At 43.6% G+C, this 23,503-nt stretch overlaps 2 protein-coding genes across 13 annotated transcripts in view; one reads left to right on the top strand and one right to left on the bottom strand.

The window, feature by feature from the left end:
* Positions 1 to 23,503, bottom strand: part of LOC133469169 (archaemetzincin-2-like) — a 38,819-nt gene that overhangs the window by 12,302 nt on the left and 3,014 nt on the right. For 7 of the 8 annotated variants that reach the window (XR_009785628.1, XR_009785627.1, XR_009785629.1 and 4 more), the window contains exons 6-11: positions 23,289 to 23,465; positions 22,311 to 22,444; positions 3,987 to 4,226; positions 3,676 to 3,911; positions 1,754 to 1,868; positions 1,259 to 1,411 (exon numbers count right to left, since the gene is read on the bottom strand). Coding sequence is in view for 5 of the 8 variants with exons in the window: in XM_061755901.1 (XP_061611885.1) it covers positions 1,259 to 1,411; positions 1,754 to 1,868; positions 3,676 to 3,911; positions 3,987 to 4,226; positions 22,311 to 22,444; positions 23,289 to 23,465 (1,055 nt within the window). In the remaining 3 variants the exon portion in view is untranslated. Of the gene's footprint in view, positions 1 to 1,258; positions 1,412 to 1,753; positions 1,869 to 3,675; positions 3,912 to 3,986; positions 4,227 to 22,310; positions 22,445 to 23,288; positions 23,466 to 23,503 lie in introns of those variants that run through there. The other variant, XM_061755906.1, reaches the window with a different exon arrangement.
* Positions 6,095 to 23,448, top strand: LOC133469171 (monocarboxylate transporter 7-like). 5 transcript variants are annotated; one of them, XM_061755912.1, is made up of 7 exons: positions 6,227 to 6,311; positions 17,192 to 17,431; positions 18,687 to 18,830; positions 18,922 to 19,050; positions 19,136 to 20,083; positions 20,937 to 21,167; positions 23,314 to 23,448. In XM_061755912.1, exons 2-6 carry the CDS (start codon positions 17,194 to 17,196, stop codon positions 21,164 to 21,166), a joined length of 1,689 nt encoding a protein of 562 aa, XP_061611896.1. In that variant the 5' UTR covers positions 6,227 to 6,311; positions 17,192 to 17,193; the 3' UTR covers position 21,167; positions 23,314 to 23,448. The 5 variants fall into 5 exon arrangements, with proteins under 5 accessions (XP_061611894.1, XP_061611896.1, XP_061611897.1 ...); XM_061755910.1 differs by lacking the exon at positions 23,314 to 23,448 and having other exon boundaries at positions 6,095 to 6,311; positions 20,937 to 21,770; XM_061755913.1 differs by lacking the exon at positions 23,314 to 23,448 and having other exon boundaries at positions 6,293 to 6,311; positions 17,353 to 17,431; positions 20,937 to 21,770.

Below are 23,503 nucleotides of genomic sequence, written 5' to 3'. Positions count from 1 at the left end.
TTGTGAAACTACACCACTGAAACCTACAATCAAAATTCTCTAAGTAATTTTAAAATAGGGCGGCACGGTGGGCGACTGGTTAGCACATCTGCCTCACAGTTCTGAGTACTGGGGTTCAAATCCTGGCCCCGCCTGTGTGGAGTTTGCATGTTGTCCCCGCCTGCGTGGGGGTTCTCCGGTTTCCTCCCACATCCCAAAAACATGCGAGGTAGGTTAATTGAAGACTCTAAATTGGCCGTAGGTATGAATGTGAGTGCGGATGGTTGTTTGTTTGTATGTGCCCTGCGATTGGGTGGCGACCAGTTCAGGGTGTACCCCGCCGGAGATAGCTGCGATAGGCTCCAGCACACCCGCTACCCGGGTGAGGAGAAGCGGAACGGAAGCTGAAAGAATTTTAAAATTGAAATGCATCGTTGTGGTCTACCACAATATATCCCATCAGGCATCTTCTGGATTTTCTTATGTATATTATAAATATATCACTCTTTATCTATCAATCCGACATATGCAGAACGACTCGTTACCAAACCCACAAGACAGGATTGCTGACTTCCTGTGTATGCTACGCTAATGAAAATGACTAAGGTTTGATTGCATGATTGGTTGAAGCCAAACTTGCTAAAATGTTGTTTTCTTTATGGCCGGTGTCTTCAGACCAAAGTTAAATACTTGTTTACAATGTATTTATACAAATATGATATATGTAAACACGAACAACACCTAAACATTGAATATTCTAATCTTTGGTTGCTCTGTGGTGACATCTTGTGTTTTAAAAAGACATTGTAGACATTCAAAGTCCGACAGTTGCTTTGTCACGGCTCCCATCGCCTTTCACCAGAACCGGGAGGAAGTGCTTCATTGTGCCGAATGCGAAAGTAGGTTGCGCATGTACCGGATTCGTAAACTGGATCTCAGCTGATGGTGTGGCTGCTTAGTGTCTTTACTCAGCACTGCTGATATAAAACAACAATTACTTCTTACATTACACAGGCTCTATGAAAGCCTCCATATGGGTGGTTTTGTCAGTGCATGGCTGTCAGCCACTGTAATTGTTCACATGACCCTGAATTATAGCATGTTTCCTCTTACAGACAGCTGGAGACAACCAGGGTTCGCCCTCCTCGCTTCCCTCTCCACACTCACGCAGGTATACATAAACACATACACAAGCGCACAAGAATTTAGCGGCCTTGCTCATGTGACCAACACATTTCAGCCTCAAGATGATTTCCACATGTTTAAAGCTGCACTTTACCTCGCATCGTGCATAATTCTGAGCGCAGCAGACTGGTACTGTTGTGTAAGTGTCCACAGGTTGAGTGGCTGCTCCGCAATACTGCTGTTTTCAATCAGAGGAAGGCCCACTTTGGAATAGCAGCTCCTGTGTTTGTGTGCGCTCCTCCTCAATCTACAATACAGAATAATACCATGCAAAATGTATGATATGTGTTACTAATAATCCCACGCACGCATACATTTTCAGCCAATGTGTTCCACAAGTGACAGAAGATGCAACAGCACTGTAGAGGAATACAACAGTGAGTGTCAAATCATCTTTCTCATTTGTAAAAACATTGTGATGAGAAGAATTAAGTACCGTAAGTGGGAGATAAAAACTCAAATCTGGGTACATTTTAGGTAAGAAAGAAAACAAAGACCTTATTTGACGACTTTAACATTTTTTCAAAGGTCCATCGAATACTTGCAAATCCACACTCTGGATTTTGATTAGAAATCGAGTCCCACCCACCTGAATATTTGAGGTTCAGATGAGCCACAGGCGAGGCACTGGGGAAGATCATATCCAGGGATGTCAGTGCATCCCATATCATTACTGTAAGGAACACCCAAGTAGTAGTCAAAACCTGGTCAGGAGGAAATAAACAAGTTATTTCAATTTTGTCCCCCAAAAACAAAACACATTTATCTATTACTTCCCATTGCCAAACCAGACAAATAAACTGTACAATATACTGAATGAAGATTCTCTTTAGATGCATTTTTAGATTTTCCGCTATTTCTTGAGCAACACTTTCAAGAACAATTATTGACTGAGAATACTATTGCACTGTATTTATTGTTTTGTTTGTTTTTTTACAGATATGCACATTTATTATTTGTGCTGTAAATTTAATTATCAAACTACTGAAAATATTAAATTTAAATTATATTTATTTTATTAAATTAAAAAATATATTTTCAGCATTTTCAAACTTTAACATGTTTTACTAGCTTAGCGTTGAGTGCATGAACAGCTTTTTGAAGCATATGTTTTTCGTGTTCTTCTGTAAGTACATGGGATTGATTTTCCAGTTGAATGAAGTGACACAGACCTCACAGGTCGAATTTGTAAATTATTGATTCGATTGCCAAAGTAGTGACACTGAAAACAGCATCTGGAAAGAGGAGCAGACATAGGGGTTGGGAGTTGATAGTAGGTGACGAGTCAAAAGTCTAGATCCAGTGACATTGTTTGGTGTCCCTTTAGTCTAAACGAAAACACGAACCTTAAAAGACCCAATGATGACGTTTGCCTTAAACACATGGAACACATTTTTGCAATTGGTTCATGGGCAAAAAATTGTGCTCAAGGCCGATATTTGTTTGTTTAAATGAACACATGGGCCAGGTCATAGCTGATATTTTCAAAAAAATAAGTGAGGGGAAAAATTTGCAAATCAAATTGATAATTCAATTAATTATCATTAATCAATTAATTACTACTTCCAAAAATAATATGCAGAAAATCATGGATGGATATTTACAACAAATCTGTGGCTCAGTTGTGGTAGAGCGTGTCGTCCAGTGAACGAAGGGTCGACGGTTCGAATGCCAGCTCCGAATGTCTGCTATGGAAGTGTCCTTGAGCAAGAGTCTGAATCCTAAATTGCTCCCAGTGGGTCTGACAGCGCCTTGCATGGCAGCAGCCACCCATTGGTGTATGAATGAGTGAGCCTCTGTATTAGTCGAGCGCTTTGGTCACTGTGATGGTGTCGATAAAGTTTTATATATGTGTACTTCATTTCAAATCCATCTATTTTCTGAGACGCTTATCCTCACAAGGGTCGCGGGAGTGCTGGAGCCTATCCCAGCTGTCATCGGGCAGGAGGCGGCGTACACCCTGAACTGGTTGCCAGCCAATCGCAGGGCACATATAAACAAACAACCAGTCACACTCACATTCACACCTATGGGCAATTTAGAGTCATCAATTAATTTACACTGCATGTCTTTAGGATGTGGGAGGAAACCGGAGTGCCCGGAGAAAACCCACGCAGGCACGGGGAGAACATGCAAACTCCACAGAGGCGGGGCCGGGGATTGAACCCCGGACCTCAGAACTGTGATGTAGACGCTCTAACCAGTCGTCCACCGTGCCGCCATCATTTCCAATCGATTAATACATTTATTTAATCATATAAATTAACACAAAATTAATGAACAGATTTGAATTGACCAATTTTAGAGAAAAAATGCAATATTAATGCAACAAATATGACAGGATTCTTGATCGTCTCAATGGTCATGGGCCGTATTAAAGAATGGAGCAGCCTTTACGTGGTCTGCAGGCCATACTTTGCTCACCCCAGGTCTATATAGCTACAGCAAACAGTGCAACTCAAATTCCACATTTGTATGGTTGTTACCTGGTAAGGGCAAAGTCCTTCTCACCTCTTTTTGTTGGGCCATATGGTCCATTATGGCCGAGATGCCATTTCCCGATCATGGCAGTATAGTAACCCGCCTGCTGTAGGAGTTGTGGCAAGGTGACTTCAGACAGAGGCAGACCGCCCACGGAGCCCACGGCAAAATTGTGAGTGACCCCATTTCTGAGTCCGTAGCGTCCGGTCAGGATAGAAGCGCGGGATGGGGAGCAGGTTGAGGCCGGAGAGTGGAAGTCTGAGAATCTGCAATGAATGATGATGAGAGTGGGATATCTTTAGAATGCTGCCAGTGAGCGCGGTTTCATAATTCAGTTTAACCTCAATCCTTGCTGGGCCATCAGGTCAAGATTTGGTGTATTGTTGGCCCTCTGTTCAGGCATGTTCACATCCAAGTCACCCCATCCTATATCATCAGCCAGGATGATAATGAAGTTGGGCTTCTTGTCGGGCTTTTGAACCTGAGCAGCCCGCTCAGACACCAGGTGGAAAAACAGGCCAAAAAGCAGCATCCCGCACGCAAGAAGCGGCGTGAATCCCTCCAGCATTTTGTGACAAAGCCTGAGAAAAAAAAGTATTTTTAAAATCATGACTAAAAACTTAAAAACACATTTTTAAGTTTCACATTTTGCGGTTAGGAAAAGGACATTTGTATTTCAGAAGTACAAGACATCCATGAGTGACATGACATGATTGCATTTGTCACGGCTTCCAGCTGGGTTCAGCTCTTCACTTTAGGACCTTCTCAATCATACAATGTGCATGTTCTGTGAACAAAAACTGGGAAATAGAGTGGATTTTCCTGTAACTCAAACTATATCTGCATATTGTACCATGGGTATCCCCGGGCCATGAATGTTTTTCTTTGCTTGGCAGTTGTCCACGGCCATGGGAACAAGTTCCAACAACGCCACCGCTTAGTAAAAGTAAAAACAATACATAAAATAAAAAAAATCAGACAACAAATCTAGGATTGGCTGAATATTTATCTGATACCGTCATACATGCCAGGAATGCATTGGTAAACTCAGCAAGATGAGATTAAACTGGAAGGTTGCAGGAGTCTTTGCACGTGGACAATGTAAGATTTTAATGTAAATCTACGACATTACAAAAAAAAAAAAAAACATCATGTTCTATTAATAAAATACTTGGCTCTCCAAGTAACACCCTAATGACAAACATTAAAATATAGTAGCTTAATAGGCACAACAGATCATCAAAAACAAGGTAGAGGTTTTATTTTTTAAAGATATATTTAATATTGTTAACAACTGTAACATTGCACACAGTTTGAGCGTTAAGACTGTACTTAAATATTAGGGACAAAACTACTTAAATAATGATTCGATTCAAACATATTGCACATAAAAGTGAAATAAAAATTCGACCTGAATAAATGTTTGAAAACATTGTTTCTAAATGATTAAATCCAAATGTATTGTACTGATACGTTCAAAACAACTGAATTGCACTTACCAAATATACTGTAATTATTTTATTAGATTTTTTTTCAAGTTCAAGCCAATGTAACCTTATGCACAGTTAACAATTTATTCAGTGATTCCACGTACCACTAGCGGCACTCGTCGATTGTGTCAAACTGATTGTTGATTACTGTTGTCTTGAAGCATCCATAAACTGTAATCATTTTATACATTTGTCCATCGGCGTGAACCTCTCGCCCAAAGTCAGCTGGCATAGGCTGTATTTCACCCGTGAACCTAATGAGCATAAGCGGAAAGGAAAAAGGATGGGCGGATGGATGGGTCGGGGCTGAGCTGGATACACCCTGGACTGGTCGCCAGTCAATTGCAGGGCACATAGACAAACAACCAATCACACATACGGACAATTTAGGGCAAAATCTGCAAAATCTAGAACTCCATTGCAGATACTGTCGCAGATATCTGGAAATGAATTGTAGATATCTGGAATAACAAACCCCACACACATGAAGTGACGTCATTTACCGAGATGAAACGACATTGTACATATCTGAAATGCTAATTGTGGATAGGAATAATGTAGTTATGGATAACGCAAATGTTTTTTTTTTTTTTTTTAAACCGAATTATAGATGCCTGCAACAAAAATCCAGTCTAGCTGCTAAATGTTAATAAGACTCACATACAAACCCCTCCTTTAAATGTTCATAATTATAGACATGATTCCCTTGTGAGACCCTCAAAGGAGTTCAAACTATTTTTGAAGACCTTGTGTTGGGGTGAAAAAAAAACTTGTATCAATGCTCTACACATATGCGGAGGGCCCCATGACTGGTTTTGCCTTGGGTCCCCAAATGACTAACTGCCCCCCTCCTGCCCGTGCCACAAATCATTCAAACCGCAGCCTGCTGCTTAGTGGAAACAATTTCAGTGTAAACACACAACGCTGACACCAAAAGACGGAATTAGAACGCGCCAAAAACATCCACGACCCGACTGCAGCGTCTTCACACCCTCGAAGGGTGTGCAGCGTTCCAGTTTGGATGTTGTTTGGGCGTCTGTGTGAGGCAAACTGGCTGGAACCAGATACCAGATCTGTCTTTAACCCTTTGCTTTCCCACGCGTGTGCACACTGCAAAGTGGATTGAGCAGTTTAGACACGAGGACTCTCTTGCATGCGGGGAGTAGCAGCGCGCAGGTGAGACGCAACAACGCAACCACCGAAACTATTTGAACACGGACGAACGGGAAAACAATTATATGGGAGGTTTTTGTTTTTTTTGTCAACAAAACAACAACCTAATAATAATGTGGCGCGAGAGTACTTACAGTGTGGTCGTGCCGTGATTGAGTCACACTGGGTCAACGAGATCCGGAGTCACCCACCGGGGAAGGCGAGCATTGCGTCAGCCGCGCACGGCGACTCACGACCCGGCTCCACTATCTCACTTAGTTCAACTTAATGGCTGCTTTTAATAGCAACATTTAGCCTAAGATGTCATAGCAACGCGAAGGGCTATATGGGATCTCGTGTAATATTTATGGACTACACAACCCCACGCGGTAGTAGTTCGTACCAGTAGTAGAAGTAATAAAATCGTTTTTGAATGAGAATTTCTTTTTTTTTTAAAACTAGTACAGTATTGCTTCCTCACATAACATGATTGAGATGATTTTGTTATGAAACAAATGTTTTATTTATTCTTGTTTAAATTATGTAATACGTACTTGTTTGGCATTATTGTTGTAATTACTATTAAAATATAAATATTTTTAAATCATGATTTCATTTCATTATTTGGGCAGTGGTCTAGGCAGGGGAGTGTTTCCCAACCTTTATTGAGGCAAGGCGCCCATTTTACATGAGCAAAAGTTCATATTTCACTGCCATGATCACGGATTTCAAAAATTCTTTAAAAAAAACCTCCTAGTTATCACAACACCAGACCAGTTCTGGGGGACACTACACCCCCCAAGGTCTGCAACAAAAGAGGTCCCATCAAAATCTGATGTTGCATTTCAAAATAAAAGTCCACTGAAATTGATATATTTCACTGTCATGATCACGGATTTCAAAAATTCTTTAAAAAAAAACTGCTTGTTATCACAACACCAGACCAGTTCTGGGGGACACTACACCACCCCAGGTCTCCAAAAAAAGAGGTCCCATCAAAATCTGATGTGGCATTTCAAAATAAAGGTCCACTGAAATTGGTATATTTCACTGTCATGATCACAGATTTCAAAAATTCTTTTAAAAAAAACCTCCTAGTTATCACAACACCAGACCAGTTCTGGGGGACACTACACCACCCCAGGTCTCCAACAAAAGAGGTCCCATCAAAATCTGATGTGGCATTTCAAAATAAAAGTCCACTGAAATTGGTGTATTTCACTGCCATGATCACGGATTTCAAAAATTCTTTAAAAAAAACCTCCTAGTTATCACAACACCAGACCAGTTCTGGGGGACACTACACCACCCCAGGTCTGCAACAAAACAGGTCCCATCAAAATCTGATGTGGCATTTCAAAATAAAAGACTCTTGAAATTGGTGTATTTTACTACCATGATCACAGATTTCAAAAATTCTTTAAAAAAAACCTCCTAGTTATCACAACACCAGACCAGTTCTAGGGGACACTAGACCCCCCAAGGTCTGCAACAAAAGAGGTCCCATCAAAATCTGATGTGGCATTTCAAAATAAAAGTCCACTGAAATTTGGTAGTAATGGATATGAATGATAAAGGATGTATATTTTATGATTATTATATATAGAATTGTGTTTATAATGATAAAGGAAATTGATGGGGGGGTATAGTATAATAAATGGGAGAATTAATTTTGGAAATGATTTGAGGGGGGATGGGATTTGTTTTGAATAGTTGTGGGGTGTGAAGGAATGTGATAGTGGGATTTTTGGATGGTTTTTTTAAGAAGTGGGTGATATTATAATTATTGGGAGGGGGGTATAGTATTATAAAAGGGGAGGATTATTTTATGGGAAATGATTTTGAGGTGGGGGGATGGGATTTTGTTTGTGTAGAGGTTTGGGGGTGTGGTATAGGAATGGTGATATGTGGGGATTTTTTGGATGGGTTTTTTTAAGAAGTGGGTGATATTATAATGTAATGGGAGTGTATAGTTAAAAATTGGAGATTATTTTTGGGAAATGTATTTGAGGTGGGGATGGGATTTTGTTTTGGAAGAGTTGGGGGGTTGGATAGGGATGTTTTGGATTTGTGGGGTTTTTTTTTAGGAAGTGGGTGATATTATAGTAATGGTGTGTGTATATGTATAGTAAAATGGATGATAGTTTGTATGTTGGGTTTTGTGTTGGGTTTTGTTTGTGATGTGTGTGGTGTGATAGTGTTTGTGATGTGGGTGTGGTTTTGATAATGTAGAGTGTTGTATTCAAATGTTTGGGTGTGTATGGTCTGTGTGGTATGATGTATTTTATGAAATGATTTTGAGGTGGTGATGGGATTTGTGTGTGAGAGGTTTGGGGGTGTGGGATAGGATGTGATAGTGGGATTTGTGGAGGTAGTTTTTTTGAGAGGTGGGGTGATATTTAATGGAATGTGAGGGTATAGTATAATAAAATGGAGAATATTTTGTGGAAATGATTTTGATTGTGGGATGGATTTTGTTTGTATAGTTTGGGGTGTGGGATATGGGGTGTGTTAGTGGTGGGATTTGTTGAGTTTTTGTTTAGGTGATGGTGTTTTATATGAATGTAATGTGATGGGGTATAGTATACAGTGTGATAATTATGGTAACTTGGGGGTTGCATACATAATTTTTTATTAAGCTATCTGAGGTCAGGTCGCGTGCGTGGGCAGTAGCTTTAGCAGGGACGCCCAGACTTCCCTCTCCCCAGCAACTTCATCCAGCTCTTCCGGGGGTATCCCGATGCGTTCCCAGGCCAGCCGAGAGACGTCGTCTCTCCACCGTGTCCTGGGACGTCCCCGGGGTCTCCTTCTGGTGGGATGTTCCCGGAACACCTCACCAGGGAGACGTCCGGGAGGCATCCGAATAAGATGCCCCAGCCACCTCATCTGGCTTCTCTCGATGTGGAGGAGCAGCGAGTCTACTCTGAGATCCTCCCGGATGACCGAGCTTCTCACCCTATCTCTAAGGGAGAGCCCGGACACCCTGCGGAGGAAACTCATTTCGGCCGCCTGTATCCGGGATCTTGTTCTTTCGGTCACGACCCACAGCTTGTGACCATAGGTGAGGGTAGGAACGTAGATGGACCGGTAAATTGAGAGCTTCGCCTTTTCGGCTTAGCTCCTTCACCACATTTACCACAACGGACCGATACAAAATGCGCATCACTGCAGACGCTGCACCGATCCGCCTGTTGATTTCCAGTTCCATTCTTCCCTCACTCTTGAACAAGACCCCAAGGTACTTGAACTCCTCCCCTTGGGGCAGGATCTCATCCCCGACCTGGAGAGGGCACGCCACCCTTTTCCGACTGAGGACCATGTTCTCAGATTTGGAGGTGCTGATTCTCATCCTAACAGCTTCACACTCGGTTGCGAACTGCTCCAGTGAGAGTTGGAGATCACGGCTTGATGAAGCCAACAGAACCACATGCTGTGCAAAAAGCAGAGCTGCAATACTGAGGCCACCAAAACAGACCCCCTCTACGCCTCGGCTCCGCCTAGAAATACTGTCCATGAAAGTTATGAACAGAATCGATGACAAAGAGCAGCCTTAGTGGAGTCCAACCCCCACCGGAAATGAGTCTGACTTACTGCCGCCAATGCGGAACAAACTCTGACTCCAATCGTACAGGGACCGAACTGCCCATATCAGGGGGTTCGGTACCCCATACTCCCGAAGCACCCCCCACAGGACCCCCCGAGGGACACGGTCGAACGCCTTCTCCAAGTCCATAAAACACATGTAGACTGGTTGGGCGAACTCCCATGCACCCTCGAGGACCCTGCCAAGGGTGTAGAGCTGGTCCACTGTTCCATGGCCAGGACGAAAACCACACTGCTCCTCCTGAATCTGGGATTCAACTTCACGATGAACCCTCCTCTCCAGCACCCCCGAATAGACCTTACCAGGGAGGCTGAGGAGTGTGATCCCCCTGTAGTTGGAACACACCCTCCGGTCCCCTTTCTTAAAAAGGGTGACCACCACCCCAGTCTGCCAATCGAGAGGCACTGTCCCCGATGTCCACGCAATGTTGCAGAGGCGTGTCAACCAGGACAGTCCTACAACATCCAGAGCCTTGAGGAACTCCGGGCGAATCTCATCCACCCCCAGGGCCTTGCCACCGAGGAGCGTTTTAACCACCTCGGTGACCTCAACTATATCTAGTCGGAACTTCTCGACCTCACACACCAGCTCGGGCTCCTTCCCTGCCAGAGAGGTGACATTCCATGTCCCTAGAGCCAGCTTCTGTAGCCGGGGATCGGATCGCCAAGGTCCCCGTCTTCGGCCACCGCCCAGCTCGCACTGCACCTGACCCCTATGGCCCCTCCCACAGGTGGTGAGCCCATGGGAAGGGGGACCCACGTTACCCTTTCGGGCTGTGCCCGGCCGGGCCCCATGGGTGCAGGCGCTCGCCTTCAAGCCCCACCTCCAGGCCTGGCTCCAGAGTGGGGCCCCGGTGACCCGCGTCCGGGCAAGGGAAACCTGAATCCATTAATTGTACTCGTCATAGGGGTTTTTGGAGCCGTGCTTTGTCTGGTCCCTCACCTAGGACCTGTTTGCCATGGGTAACCCTGCCAGGGGCATAAAGCCCAAGACAACTTAGCTCCTAGGATCATTGGGACACACAAACCCCTCCACCACGATAAGGTAACGGCTCAAGGAGGGGATTTACAAAAAAAATAGAAAACCGTCTTTCTTGTAACTATTTAAAATACACTGTTTTCCTTCCAGTTACTGATGGTGTCGTTGTTCATTTGCCTGACTTCAATGCAGCCAGCGTGGGTTTGGTTCCCACTCAGTGATGGTCTCTACAGTGTATGTGCCCTGCGATTGACTGCCGACCAGCTCAGGGTTTTTTCTGTCTTTTGCCCACACTCAGTCGGGGTAGGCTGACCCCGCGACTCAGCAGGATAAGTGCTGTTGAAATGGCTGGATCCATGCATGTCTTCCTTCCAGTGTCAGACTGGCATGAGAAATTACTTCAGTGGTTAAAGCGTTAATGTTGATACCCAAAAAAATCATATTTAATGATTTTTACAGATTGCAGATATATTACATCAAAGGGTGATGGCAGTAATGTAGTAGCATCCTGTAATTGTCTCCTACATGTATGAAGGGTAAAAGGTGTTGCGATACGAACAGGATTATTTCTAATTATTTCTTAAAAGAAGTTGTATTGACATAGATTTTTTTTAATGAATGTTTTAATTCAGGCGGCACGGTGTACAACTGGTTGGAGCGTCTGCCTCACAGTTCTGAGGAGCAGGGTTCAATCCTCTGCCCCGCCTGTGTGGAGTTTGCATGTTCTCACCCGTGCCTGGGTGGTTTTTCTTCGGGCACTCCGGTTTCCTCCCACATCCCAAAAACATGCATGCTAGGTTAATTGACAACTCTAAATTGCCCGTAGGTGTGAATGTGAGTGCGGATGGTTGTTTGTTTGTATCTGCCCTGCGATTAGCTAGCAACCAGTTCAGGGTGTACCCCGCCTCCTGCCCGATGATAGCTGGGATAGGCTGCAGCACGCCCGCGACCCGAGTGAGGAGAAGCGGCTCAGAAAATGGATGGATGGATGTTTTAAATCAGTGGCAGTGACAGTGAAATATGAATATTTCAGGAGACATTTATTTTGAAATGCCACATCAGATTTGGCCCCTCCTTGAACTGTCCCCTTATCGTGGTGGAGGGGTTTGTGTGTCCCAATGATCCTAGGAGCTAATTTGTCTGGGGCTTTATGCAAACAGGTCCTAGGTGAGGGACCAGACAAAGCACAGCTTCAAAAACCCCTATGATGACAAAAAATTCAGGAAGACGTTTTCCCTTGCCCGGACGTGGATCACCTCTGGAGCCATGCTTGGAGGTGGGGCTCGAAGGCGAGCGCCTGGTGGCCGGGCCTGCACCCATGGGGCCTGGCCGGGCAGAGCCCAAAAGGGTAAAGGGGGTCCCCCTTCCCATGGGCTCACCAACTGTGGGAGGGGCCATTGGGGTCGGGTGCACTGTGAGCTGGGCAGTGGCCGAAGTCAGGGACCTTGGTGATCCCATCCCCGGCTGCAGAAACTGGCTCTCGGGACGTGGAATGTCACCATCTCTGGCATGGAAAGAGCCCAAGCTGGTGTGCGAGGTCGAGAAGTTCTGACGAGATATAGTCGGGCTCGCCTCCACACATGGCTTGAGCTCTGGTACCAGTCCTCTCGAGAGGGGTTGGACTCTCTTCCACTCTGGAGTTACCAACGGTGAGAGGTGCCGAGCAGGTGTGGGTATACTTATTGCCCCCTGGCTGGGCGCCTGTACGTTGGGGTTCACCTCTGCGGACGAGAGGGTAGCCTCACTCCGCCTTCGGGTGTTGTTTGTGCCTATGCACCAAACAGCAGTTCAGAGTACCCACCCTTTTTGGAGTCCTTGGAGGGGGTGCTGGAGACCGCTCCTGCTGGGGACTCCTTCGTTCTGCTGGGGGACTTCAATGCTCACGTGGGCAATGGCACTGAGACCTGGAAGGGCGTGATTGGGAGGAATGGCCCCCTCAATCAGAACCTGAGCGGTGTTCTGTTATTGGACTTCTGTGCTCATCACGGATTGTCCATAACGAACACCATGTTCAAGTACAAGGGTGCCTACACATGCACTTGGCACCAGGACACCCTAGGTCGCAGTTCGATGATCGACCTTGGGGTCGTGTCATCGGACTGGCGGCCGCATGTCTTGGACACTCTGTTGAAGAGAGGGGCAGAGCTGTCAACTGATCACCACCTGGTGGTGATATTGGCTCCGATGGTGGGGGAAGATGCCGGTCCGACGTGGCAGGCTCAAACGTATTGTGAGGGTCTGCTGGGAACGTCTGGCAGAATCCCCTGCCAGAAGGAGTTTCAACTCCCACCTCCGACAGAACTTTGCTCATGTTCCGGGGGACGTGGGTGAAATCGAGGCCGAGTGGACCATGTTCCGCGCCTCCATTGCTGAGGCGACCGATCGGAGCTGTGGCCGTAAGGTGGTCGTTGCCTGTTGTGATGGAAATCCCCGAACTCGTTGGTGGACACCAACGGTGAGGGATGCCGTCAAGCTGAAGAAGGAGTCCTATCGGGTCTTTGTGACCTGTGGGACTCCTGAGGCAGCTGATGGCTACCGGCTGGCCAAGCGGAATGAAGCTTTGGTGGTCACTGAAGCAAAAACTCTGACATGGGAGGAGTTCGGTGAGGCCATGGAGAAAGACTTCCGGACGGCTTCGAGGAAATTCTGTTCCACCATCCGCCGTCTCAGGAGGGGGAAGCAGCACACCATCAACACTGTGTATAGCGGGGATGGGTCGCTGCTGACCTCAACTCGGGATGTTGTGAGTCGGTGCGGAGAACACTTCGAAGACCTCCTCACACGCCTTCCCATGAGGAAGCAGAGTCTGGGTTCTCTGAGGCGGGCTCTCCTATCTCTGGGGTTGAGGTCACCGAGGTGGTGAAAAAGCTCATCGGTGGCAAGGCCCCAGGGGTGGATGAGATTCGCCCGGAGTTCCTAAAGGCTCTGGATGTTGTGGGGCTGTCCTGGTTGACACACCTCTGCAACATCGCGTGGACATCGGGGACAGTGCCTCTGGATTGGCAGACTGGGGTGGTGGTCCCCCTTCCAACTACAGGGGGATCACATCCTCAGGATTTTGGAAATTTGTGATCATGGCAATGAAATACACCAATTTCAGTGGACTTTTATTTTGAAAATGAGATTTTGATGGGACCTCTTTTGTTGGAGACCTGGGGTAGTGTAGTGTCCCCCAGAACTGATCTGGTGTTGTGATAACTCGGAAAAAAAAAATTTAGGAATTTTTGAAATCCGTGATCATGATAGTGCAATATACCAATTTCAGTCGACTTTTATTTTGAAATGCCACATCAGATTTTGATGGGACCTCTTTTGTTGGAGACCTGGGGTAGTGTAGTGTCCCCCAGAACTGGTCTGGTGTTGTGATAACTAGGAGGTTTTTTTTAAAGAATTTTTGAAATCCGTGATCATGGCAGTGAAATACACCAATTTCAAGAGTCTTTTATTTTGAAATGCCACATCAGATTTTGATGGGACCTGTTTTGTTGCAGACCTGGGGTGGTGTAGTGTCCCCCAGAACTGGTCTGGTGTTGTGATAACTAGGAGTTTTCTTTTAAAGAATTTTTGAAATCCGTGATCATGGCAGTGAAATACACCAATTTCAGTGGACTTTTATTTTGAAATGCCACATCAGATTTTGATGGGACCTCTTTTGTTGGAGATCTGGGGTGGTGTAGTGTCCCCCAGAACTGGTCTGGTGTTGTGATAACAATGAGTTTTTTTTTAAATAATTTTTGAAATCTGTGATCATGACAGTGAAATATACCAATTTCAGTGGACCTTTATTTTGAAATGAGATTTTGATGGGACCTCTTTTGTTGGAGACCTGGGGTAGTGTAGTGTCCCCCAGAACTGATCTGGTGTTGTGATAACTTGGAAAAAAAATTTTTATGAATTTTTGAAATCCGTGATCATGGCAGTGAAATTCACCAATTTCAAGAGTCTTTTATTTTGAAATGCCACATCAGATTTTGATCGGACCTCTTTTGTTGGAGACCTGGGGTAGTGTAGTGTCCCCCAGAACTGGTCTGGTGTTGTGATAACTAGGAGGTTTTTTTTAAGAATTTTTGAAATCCGTGATCATGGCAGTGAAATACACCAATTTCAGTGGACTTTTATTTTGAAATGCCACATCAGATTTTGATGGGACCTGTTTTGTTGCAGACCTGGGGTAGTGTAGTGTCCCCCAGAACTGGTCTGGTGTTGTGATAACTAGGAGGGTTTTTTTTTAAAGAATTTTTGAAATCCGTGATCATGGCAATGAAATACACCAATTTCAGTGGACTTTTATTTTGAAATGCCACATCAGATTTTGATGGGACCTGTTTTGTTGCAGACCTGGGGTGGTGTAGTGTCCCCCAGAACTGGTCTGGTGTTGTGATAACTAGGAGGTTTTTTTTAAAGAATATTTGAAATCCGTGATCATGACAGTGAAATATACCAATTTCAGTGGACTTTTATTTTGAAATGCCACATCAGATTTTGATGGGACCTCTTTTGTTGCAGACCTTGGGGGGTCTAGTGTCCCCCAGAACTGGTCTGGTGTTGTGATAACTAGGAGGTTTTTTTTAAGAATTTTTGAAATCCGTGATCATGGCAGTGAAATACACCAATTTCAGTGGACTTTTATTTTGAAATGCCACATCAGATTTTGATGGGACCTGTTTTGTTGCAGACCTGGGGTAGTGTAGTGTCCCCCAGAACTGGTCTGGTGTTGTGATAAGTAGGAGGTTTTCTTTAAAGAATTTTTGAAATCCGTGATCATGGCAATGAAATACACCAATTTCAGTGGACTTTTATTTTGAAATGCCACATCAGATTTTGATGGGACCTGTTTTGTTGCAGACCTGGGGTGGTGTAGTGTCCCCCAGAACTGGTCTGGTGTTGTGATAACTAGGAGGTTTTTTTTTAAAGAATTTTTGAAATCCGTGATCATGGCAATGAAATACACCAATTTCAAGAGTCTTTTATTTTGAAATGCCACATGAGATTTTGATGGGACCTCTTTTGTTGGAGACCTAGGGTGGTGTAGTGTCCCCCAGAACTGGACTGGTGTTGCGATATCTCATTAAAAAGATTTAACAGATTTTTTCAGACAGGGATAATGAAAGCAATATATGCAGTTTTCAGAGATTTTTATTTTGAAATACAATATCAGATCTTCATCAAACCTCTTTTCGCGGAGTTCTTGGTGGTCTGTCACACAGATCTGGACTTGTCTTGCGATACCAATGGGATTATGTTGGGGTGGCTTTGGCTCAGTAGGTAGAACAGGTTCGAATCCCTGCTACGACTGTCCGCATGTCGGAGTTTCCTTGGGCAAGACACTGAACCCTAATTTGCTCCCAGTGGGCATGGCAGCGCCTTGCATGGCAGCAGTCGCCCATTGGTTTATGAATGTGTGTGTGAATATGAGTCTGTGTAAAGCGCTTTGGCCACTGTGATGATGGAGCGCTATATAAGTGCAGTCCATTGCCATTTATTTTTCCTGAGATATCAAATAAAGTAATTTTTTAAATGTATGTATGTATGTAATGTATCTCAAGATTCAAATTAACTTTGCTGGTTGCATCCCTTAACCGAAGAGCACTTACGTCCGTATTATTGGGAAGCTTTTATTTTGAAGGTGGCTTTCGCCGCGAGTTGGCGACCTATTACCGTAATGCCTAGTATGAACAAAATTAGGGGCGGCTGGCTTGACTGCTACTTTACGAGTGGAGGCTGGCTTGACCGCAGTAAAAGTTCAGGGCACACCACCACACAAAAATGTCACAAAAAGTATAAATATGTACTGAGTACTTTACTTACTCAGTGTGAAACGTGTTTAGTTGAACACAAAAACTGATATACATGCAGGAAACTCATTCTGACTCATTGTGTTGTATGAATGGAAACAGGTGGATAGTGTATACAAAAGTTTATTATTCCTTCTGCCATCGAATGGAAGAACATTTACTTGTTCTGCCTGTCATTATACGTCGATGAGACATATTTATAATTAATAAATAACTTTTTTGGGGGGGGTAACTTTCGTGAAATCAGATCATTTCCAGCATTCACATGACACATAGTTACCTGACCTGACCTGACATGTTACCCTGGTTGGGAATCTCTGGTCTCGGGCAGTGTTGTAGTTGTTTGTTTAAATGTGCCCTGTGATTGACTTACTACCAGTGCAGGCTCCAGCTCACTAATGGTATAAAAAAGTGTGTTTTGTAAAATTGTGTCAAAGTCTGGGCAGGCCACACCAGCCTCAAGCACATTTCCAGATAGCTAACTTCTCAAGCACATTTAAAACAAAAATGTTTTTCTTTCTTTAAAGAAATGGTGCTGTGTGTACTCAAGAGACCAAATTTCTTGGGGCCTAACATTTACTCAGCACCCCCAGACGGAGGCTGGGGATGGGTGGTGGCTGTGGCCTTTTTCTTGGTGGAAGTCTTCACCTTTGGCACTATCAAGAGCTTTGGTATCTTCCTCCAAGAGCTCATGGAGGAGTTTGGGGAGAGGAACAGCCGAGTGTCCTGGATCGTTTCCATCAGTGTCTTTGTCATGACCTTTAATGGTGAGTGAGACTGTAGTACAGAATGATTGTGAATAATGGATTTACTGTTGCTTTTCATCTGAGGCACTGCCAACTAAATAGCAAGTTGAATTCTCAGAAAAAGGAAGCAGGTATCATGGCACCTTGGCGGCACAATGTGGTGTTTTCTTAAAACATTCAGAACTCCAAGCTTGACCACAATCTTTTCCGGTATATTGGTAAAGCTCCGATTTGTTTGGATTTTGAATTACAGAGTAATCCATTCCATGATTAAATTGCCAGCATTTGGAAACCTGTACAAGCAATGTTTCAACATTCTTAATGATAAGAATTAGTTAACCACTGTTAATAATAATAATAACGTTGGAAATAACACATTGATGACGGCATAATGCTTTGGTGATTTATGTCACAGATGTAACTCATGCGTCTCAATTTTTAACATGAACCCAAACAAGTGTCATAATAAGTTAGCCGCTAATGTAATGTAAAACATTAACTTGATGCAAAGTCCTGTGTCAAAAAAGTCACTCTGCAGGTTTCTGGAAGCATGTCTTGCCCATGGCACATCAACTGACATTGAAGCAGCGAGGCAAAATAGTCTCCTGGCAAGAAGTTTTCCTGTTCACAACTGCAGTTCAGCACCAGTTTGAGAAGCTTTATGGCCGTTACACTATTCAAACACGTGGTACAATTTACACTATCCATGGCAAGTTTCTCCAAACAGGATATGTTCTTGACAAACCACACAGCAGAAGGCCTGCTGCTACTACCACCACCACTGATGCACCGAAAACACCGAACTGCTAGAGCAGGCATTTGCGCAAATCTAGGGAAAGTCTATCTGGAGGGCTGCACTGAAACTTAGCATCAACCAAAGCTTGATTAAGATTGATTAATCTTGAGCCATACCGACTTCAGGTTGTTGAGTATCATAATCTTCTGCGTAAAGGCTCTGAACAACCTTCAGTCGATATGTAAATTGTATAACATGTTGGAGCAATGTGTCTGCCATAAAGCATCTCAAACTGGTGTTGAACTGCCGTCGGGGACAGAAAAACTTCTACCCATGCCACAATTTTGCAACGCTGCGCCGATGTCAATGTCAAGGGAATGATAAGCCTACAAAAATTAAAGTGAACGAAACTAAATCTGGTACGTTTATTCCAATAATTAGCCATATGAAGTACATTACTGCAAATTGTACAGTACCTTGACTGACCTAAATTGGAATTCATGCACTATTTTTAACAGTGTGCATACTACGACTGTGCAGGTCCTCTTTCCTCCGTGCTGACCAAACGCTTTGGGTTCCAGCTTGTTGTCATGATCGGAGGGGTACTGATTTCCTCAGGAACTATTGCCACAAGCTTTACCACCTCCGTCAATCAAATGTACATCACCTACGGCATAGTGGCAGGTTTGGGATTACTGTTTTTGCCTTTGAAATAACTCGGCTTTAAAGATGATTTGCTATTTTGAATGCGCCTCTTGTCTTGTGCTGGTTGTAGGTCTTGGCTACTGCCTGACTTTTTTACCCACTGTGACAATCCTATCACATTATTTTACACGACGGCGGTCTCTGGTCATAGCTATAGCTTCGACTGGAGAGGCCCTGTCCATGTTTGCTCTAGCCCCGGGTAAGTTTCAAATGAATGGATAAGAAATGGTCTCATACCTTCGATCACGTACTACTATCTACTACGATCTACTTTTTATCTTCAGCTTTCTCCTCTTTGAGGGACCTTATTGGCTGGCGTCACACCATGGCAATGATTGGAGCTTTGCAAGGCACCATCATTATTTGTGGTGCTCTGCTACGGCCAATCATCATCCATCCCAAAACAAGTCAAGAGACAGAGAATGACAGATCCTCTCCAAAGATCGCGGAAGCCCAAAGCACACGTGGGAACGTGGCACATACCACCAAAGATGACTTGATCGTGGACAAGACAAACACTGACAATGAGCTCATAAGAGATTCTATGACCTACTCTGATGTCCAGTACGAGAAGGTCAACTGCAACCCAGAGGAGAGGACTTTATTAACAGAGGAAGTAAGGTCAGGGTTGACCCTGGGTCTAAATAAAGACTCGGACGCATCTGAAGGCCAGAAGAACGATGTTGAGAAACAAGAGAATAAAGGCAACGAAAATAAAAGTGGTGATGAGAAACCTGCAAAAAAGTTTAAACTTCTGGATTTCTCCATACTCAAAGAGTGCAGCTTCATTTTCTATTCGCTCTTTGGACTGTTTGCTACACTGGGCTTCTTCGCCCCTCAACTCTACATCATCGAGCTGAGCGTGAGTCGAGGCGTCGCGCGGGATCGCGCCGCCTATATGCTCTCCACCATGGCGGTTGCTGAAATGGTCGGTCGCTTTTTCATCGGATGGGTTCTGACACAGAATCGAATCCAGAAGAGGAAGCTCCTCGTCCTCCTGGTTTGTGTCATTTTCATGACGGTGGATCTTGTGGGATTTACTCTGGTCGCTGAGTTTTATGGCCTAGCAGTTTGCTGCGCTGTGTACGGGTTCTTCATGGGGACTCTTGCATGCACACATATTCCCATGCTGGCAGAAGATGACGTGGTGGGCTTGGAGAGGATGTCCTCTGCTGCTGGAGTCTATGTGTTCATACAAAGCTTTGCTGGTCTGGCTGGACCCCCACTTGGAGGTAAATGTTAAGTCTAAGAACCCTTTTGACGTCTTTAGTACAAGACTTACAAGTAGGGTTGTCCTGATCCCATCACGTGATCATGAATCGGGACCAGTCAGGTGATTTTCAGCTGATCGCTATCAGCTGAAAAAGATCGGATTTTTGAAAATGTTCTTAATTTCTAAAGTCAAGGATAAAATATGTTGTTTACTTGATTTGAACCACTGTCGACTTATAGCCACATGGTATAAAAAGGTATCATGTTGGGGTACATTTATTAGGGAGTGGGGGAAGATACTCAAAATCAAATGTCTAAAAAAAATGTGATTGGGACATCCCCACTTAGAAGTAAAAATTGGGAAAACTGCAAATGACGACACCCCCCCCCCCAAAAAAAAAGAAAATCGGTATATTTATACAGTGTATTATATATATATATATATATATATATATATATATATATATATATATATATTATTTCCTCTATTAAAAGTAAACCATAACTATACCAGAAACTAGGATCCTAAAATAGTTTATCATCATTTCTAAACACCTCCTGCATGATTCAAGTGCCAAGGGACATATTTTATATTTGAAAAATCTCACCGCACACCACCAAACAAAAATGTCACAAAATGTGGCTACTCGGGTTGATAGTGTACCTTCTGCCATCTATTTGAAGAGCATTTAAATGTTACGCCTATCACTATATGTTGCTGGCATAAATAGATGAACAATACATGATGAAATGAAAAAGACATTATTGGTAGTAAATAATGACATTGCAAGTGTTGTTTTAACCACTGATTAAGAAATAAAACACAACTTGATGTGTCTCTTGAATCACTTAACACTTTGACTTCTTCTCAAGGTGTGTTAGTGGATGTGACACAGAACTACGGATCAGCTTTCTACTCCTGTGCAGCCGGCATGGCGGTGAGTGCGGTGTTCCTGGGCTTAGTGCAACCTGCAAAGAGAGGACTACTTTGCAGGAAGAGCACATTAAGACTGAATGAAGACACACCTGATGATGTTAAGGGGGACTTGAAGGTTGACGCTGACGTGAACGAAGTGGAAAAAAAAACCAACAGACAGTACTGAGGTTAGTTCAAATGTACATGAAGCTCATGAACCAAATGCAGGCGGAAGCCAAATAGAATGACTCGCAGGTTATACATTTCGGTTGAGTAGGTCATAACAGTGAAGAACATGCTGGCAAAGGTTAGCTACGGATAGACACTTAGTGAAATGGGTGGGAACGATTGTTTAAGATGCTGATCTGGTTGCTTGTGGGTGGGTCGGGAGGCAGGAATCTATGATACAATTGTGACTTACATACCTAATGTACCAAAAAGTGTTTCTTTATACTGTACTATTGAAATGGCTTTAATCTACATAAGCTTTTGAAATGGTCTTGAGGGAATCAAGGGTCAATGATGAACTGTAATTACCTGATGGTCATCTATAAAATAATAATAGCCGGTCAAACTGTGAAGCTAATGTAGCAGCAGATATCTTGAAATTGCACAGCTTCTGTAACATCAACTGTATTGTTTTTGTTATAGAATACTCACCAAGCTCAGGAGAAATGTGTGATTGAAAAGTTTATTTTTGAACAAAAGTGCACTTGTTGTGAGAAGTCAAAGAGGAACTATTTTTGTAATGAAAAACATGTTCACTCGCAATAAAGAAAGAGTGATTTTCACCTTTTGACTGCAGTTTTTACTTTGTTGTTGAGTGTGTATAATTTTTATAATACAATAAATATAAACATTGACACCCCTTAATAAGAACATGAAACGAAAACCCAAATGTGGAGGAAAAATAAAAGCTGACCTCATTATGCTTAAGTTGCATTAATGCAGAATAATATGGACATGCATATTTTGTCTGGCTCCAAACTGGCTATTGAAGGTGTCTCCCTTAATTCCGAGATATTTTGGATCCGAAATCCTTGCTTCCAACTTTTTTTTTGTTTCAGCATGACTGACAAGGCAGGCCTGAATGAGTTCAATGTGGAAAAACCTCCATTCAAACACCTTTTGAACGAGCTTCTGTGTTCACTTCCTACAAGTGTAATGGCTGCATCTCCCAATATTTTTGTCCATATACTGTATTTACAATATATAGTAGGTAAGGACTATCAAATCAAATCAAGATTATTTTCTTCAAGCAAAAGCAAGATGAGATACGCTATGTAAAGTGCGACCTTAGCTCATACTGATATCTTATTTGTCTCCGTTACCGTTCACTGACTTGCATTATGTCTTGGCACCTCTGCAGCCAGAGTTTGGCTGTGCGAAAAGGTTCAGTAGGTTTGGGAAAGGCGGCCTCCGCTTGTGTTGCTCTTGGCTCCTCTTCCATCCATTGTAATAAGGCCTGCGCAGCACAGAATGTGTATGTAAATGAACTAAAATTCCTGAAACGCAATTACATTACACTAATACTGAATATATTAAGCCTTGATCAAAATGACTGAATTATTGTATGTTAAGCATAAACTCTTGGTAATGAATGAGGATGAAGGAAAGGATTTTTATTTATTTTTCAAATAAGCACCGTAATAACAGGTTCAGTGGACATGTGCCAAACAAAACCGTCTTAAGTACAAAGAATACATGTGGGACGTGTGAAATGGTGCTCGTCTTTTAATATCTACCTTGCTCACGACACTTAAACTATTGCCTGCGTCTAAACTCAGCTGTTCCAGGCAGCCGTGAAGGTTCTCGTTTAAAGTGGCTGAAATGAATCGGGATTACTATAACAATGTAATTCTGACTCAGCACGAAGCAACTGATATTATTTCATAGACACATGTACAGTGGGTTACTTTTTGTAACTAACCTCCAGCACCCTCCAGTAAGTTCTATGGATGCAGCTAAAAATAATTCCAATCAATCGTATCCTATCTAATGAGATCCAATACATGAGCTGTCTATTACTGTGCCCTTACAGATGGAGAGGTTAGATAAGTTAATAAGATTCTAATTAAAGATTGCAAGGTGAAGGAGTGGTTAGCACATATGCCCTACAGTTCTGTGGTTCCTGGTTTCCTGTGTGGAGTTTGCATGTTTGATGCTTTTGAATGTAGAATATGTATGTGTGTTGGCTCAATAAAGGGTGGGACACACTGCTATGGTCTACGAGCAATATTCCGATAAGATTCTGATGTATGGTTTACCCTCTGAATAAAACATAATCCAAAATGGCACCCATGTTTTACCTTGTATCTCTCGGCAATGTTAAAGCCCACTGAGACCTGAAGTTTGCGCAAGCAGATGGGACAGAGATCCAGGGGCCGACGGTCTGACTCCTCCAAGTGGTTGGAGCCCTGCATCACACAGCTCAGCCACTGGCAATGCCTTATCCCGAACATGTGGCCGATTTCATGTGTCATCGTCTGGTGAGAAATCATTCCATTAGTTTCTGTCTTTTTGT

This window comes from Phyllopteryx taeniolatus, chromosome 19 (assembly GCF_024500385.1).
Source record: "Phyllopteryx taeniolatus isolate TA_2022b chromosome 19, UOR_Ptae_1.2, whole genome shotgun sequence".
NCBI lineage: Eukaryota > Metazoa > Chordata > Actinopteri > Syngnathiformes > Syngnathidae > Phyllopteryx > Phyllopteryx taeniolatus.
This window is presented reverse-complemented; position numbering and strand designations above follow the sequence as displayed.

What these genes read in the sequence shown, in the direction of transcription:
- LOC133469171 (XM_061755912.1), top strand. Translation starts at nt 17,194, where the DNA reads ATGGTGCTGTGTGTACTCAAGAGACCAAATTTCTTGGGGCCTAACATT. An exon ending in CACCTACGGCATAGTGGCAG is followed by an intron (nt 18,831 to 18,921) that starts GTTTGGGATTAC and finishes TGCTGGTTGTAG; the next exon opens with GTCTTGGCTACTGCCTGACT. An exon ending in CATGTTTGCTCTAGCCCCGG is followed by an intron (nt 19,051 to 19,135) that starts GTAAGTTTCAAA and finishes TTTTATCTTCAG; the next exon opens with CTTTCTCCTCTTTGAGGGAC.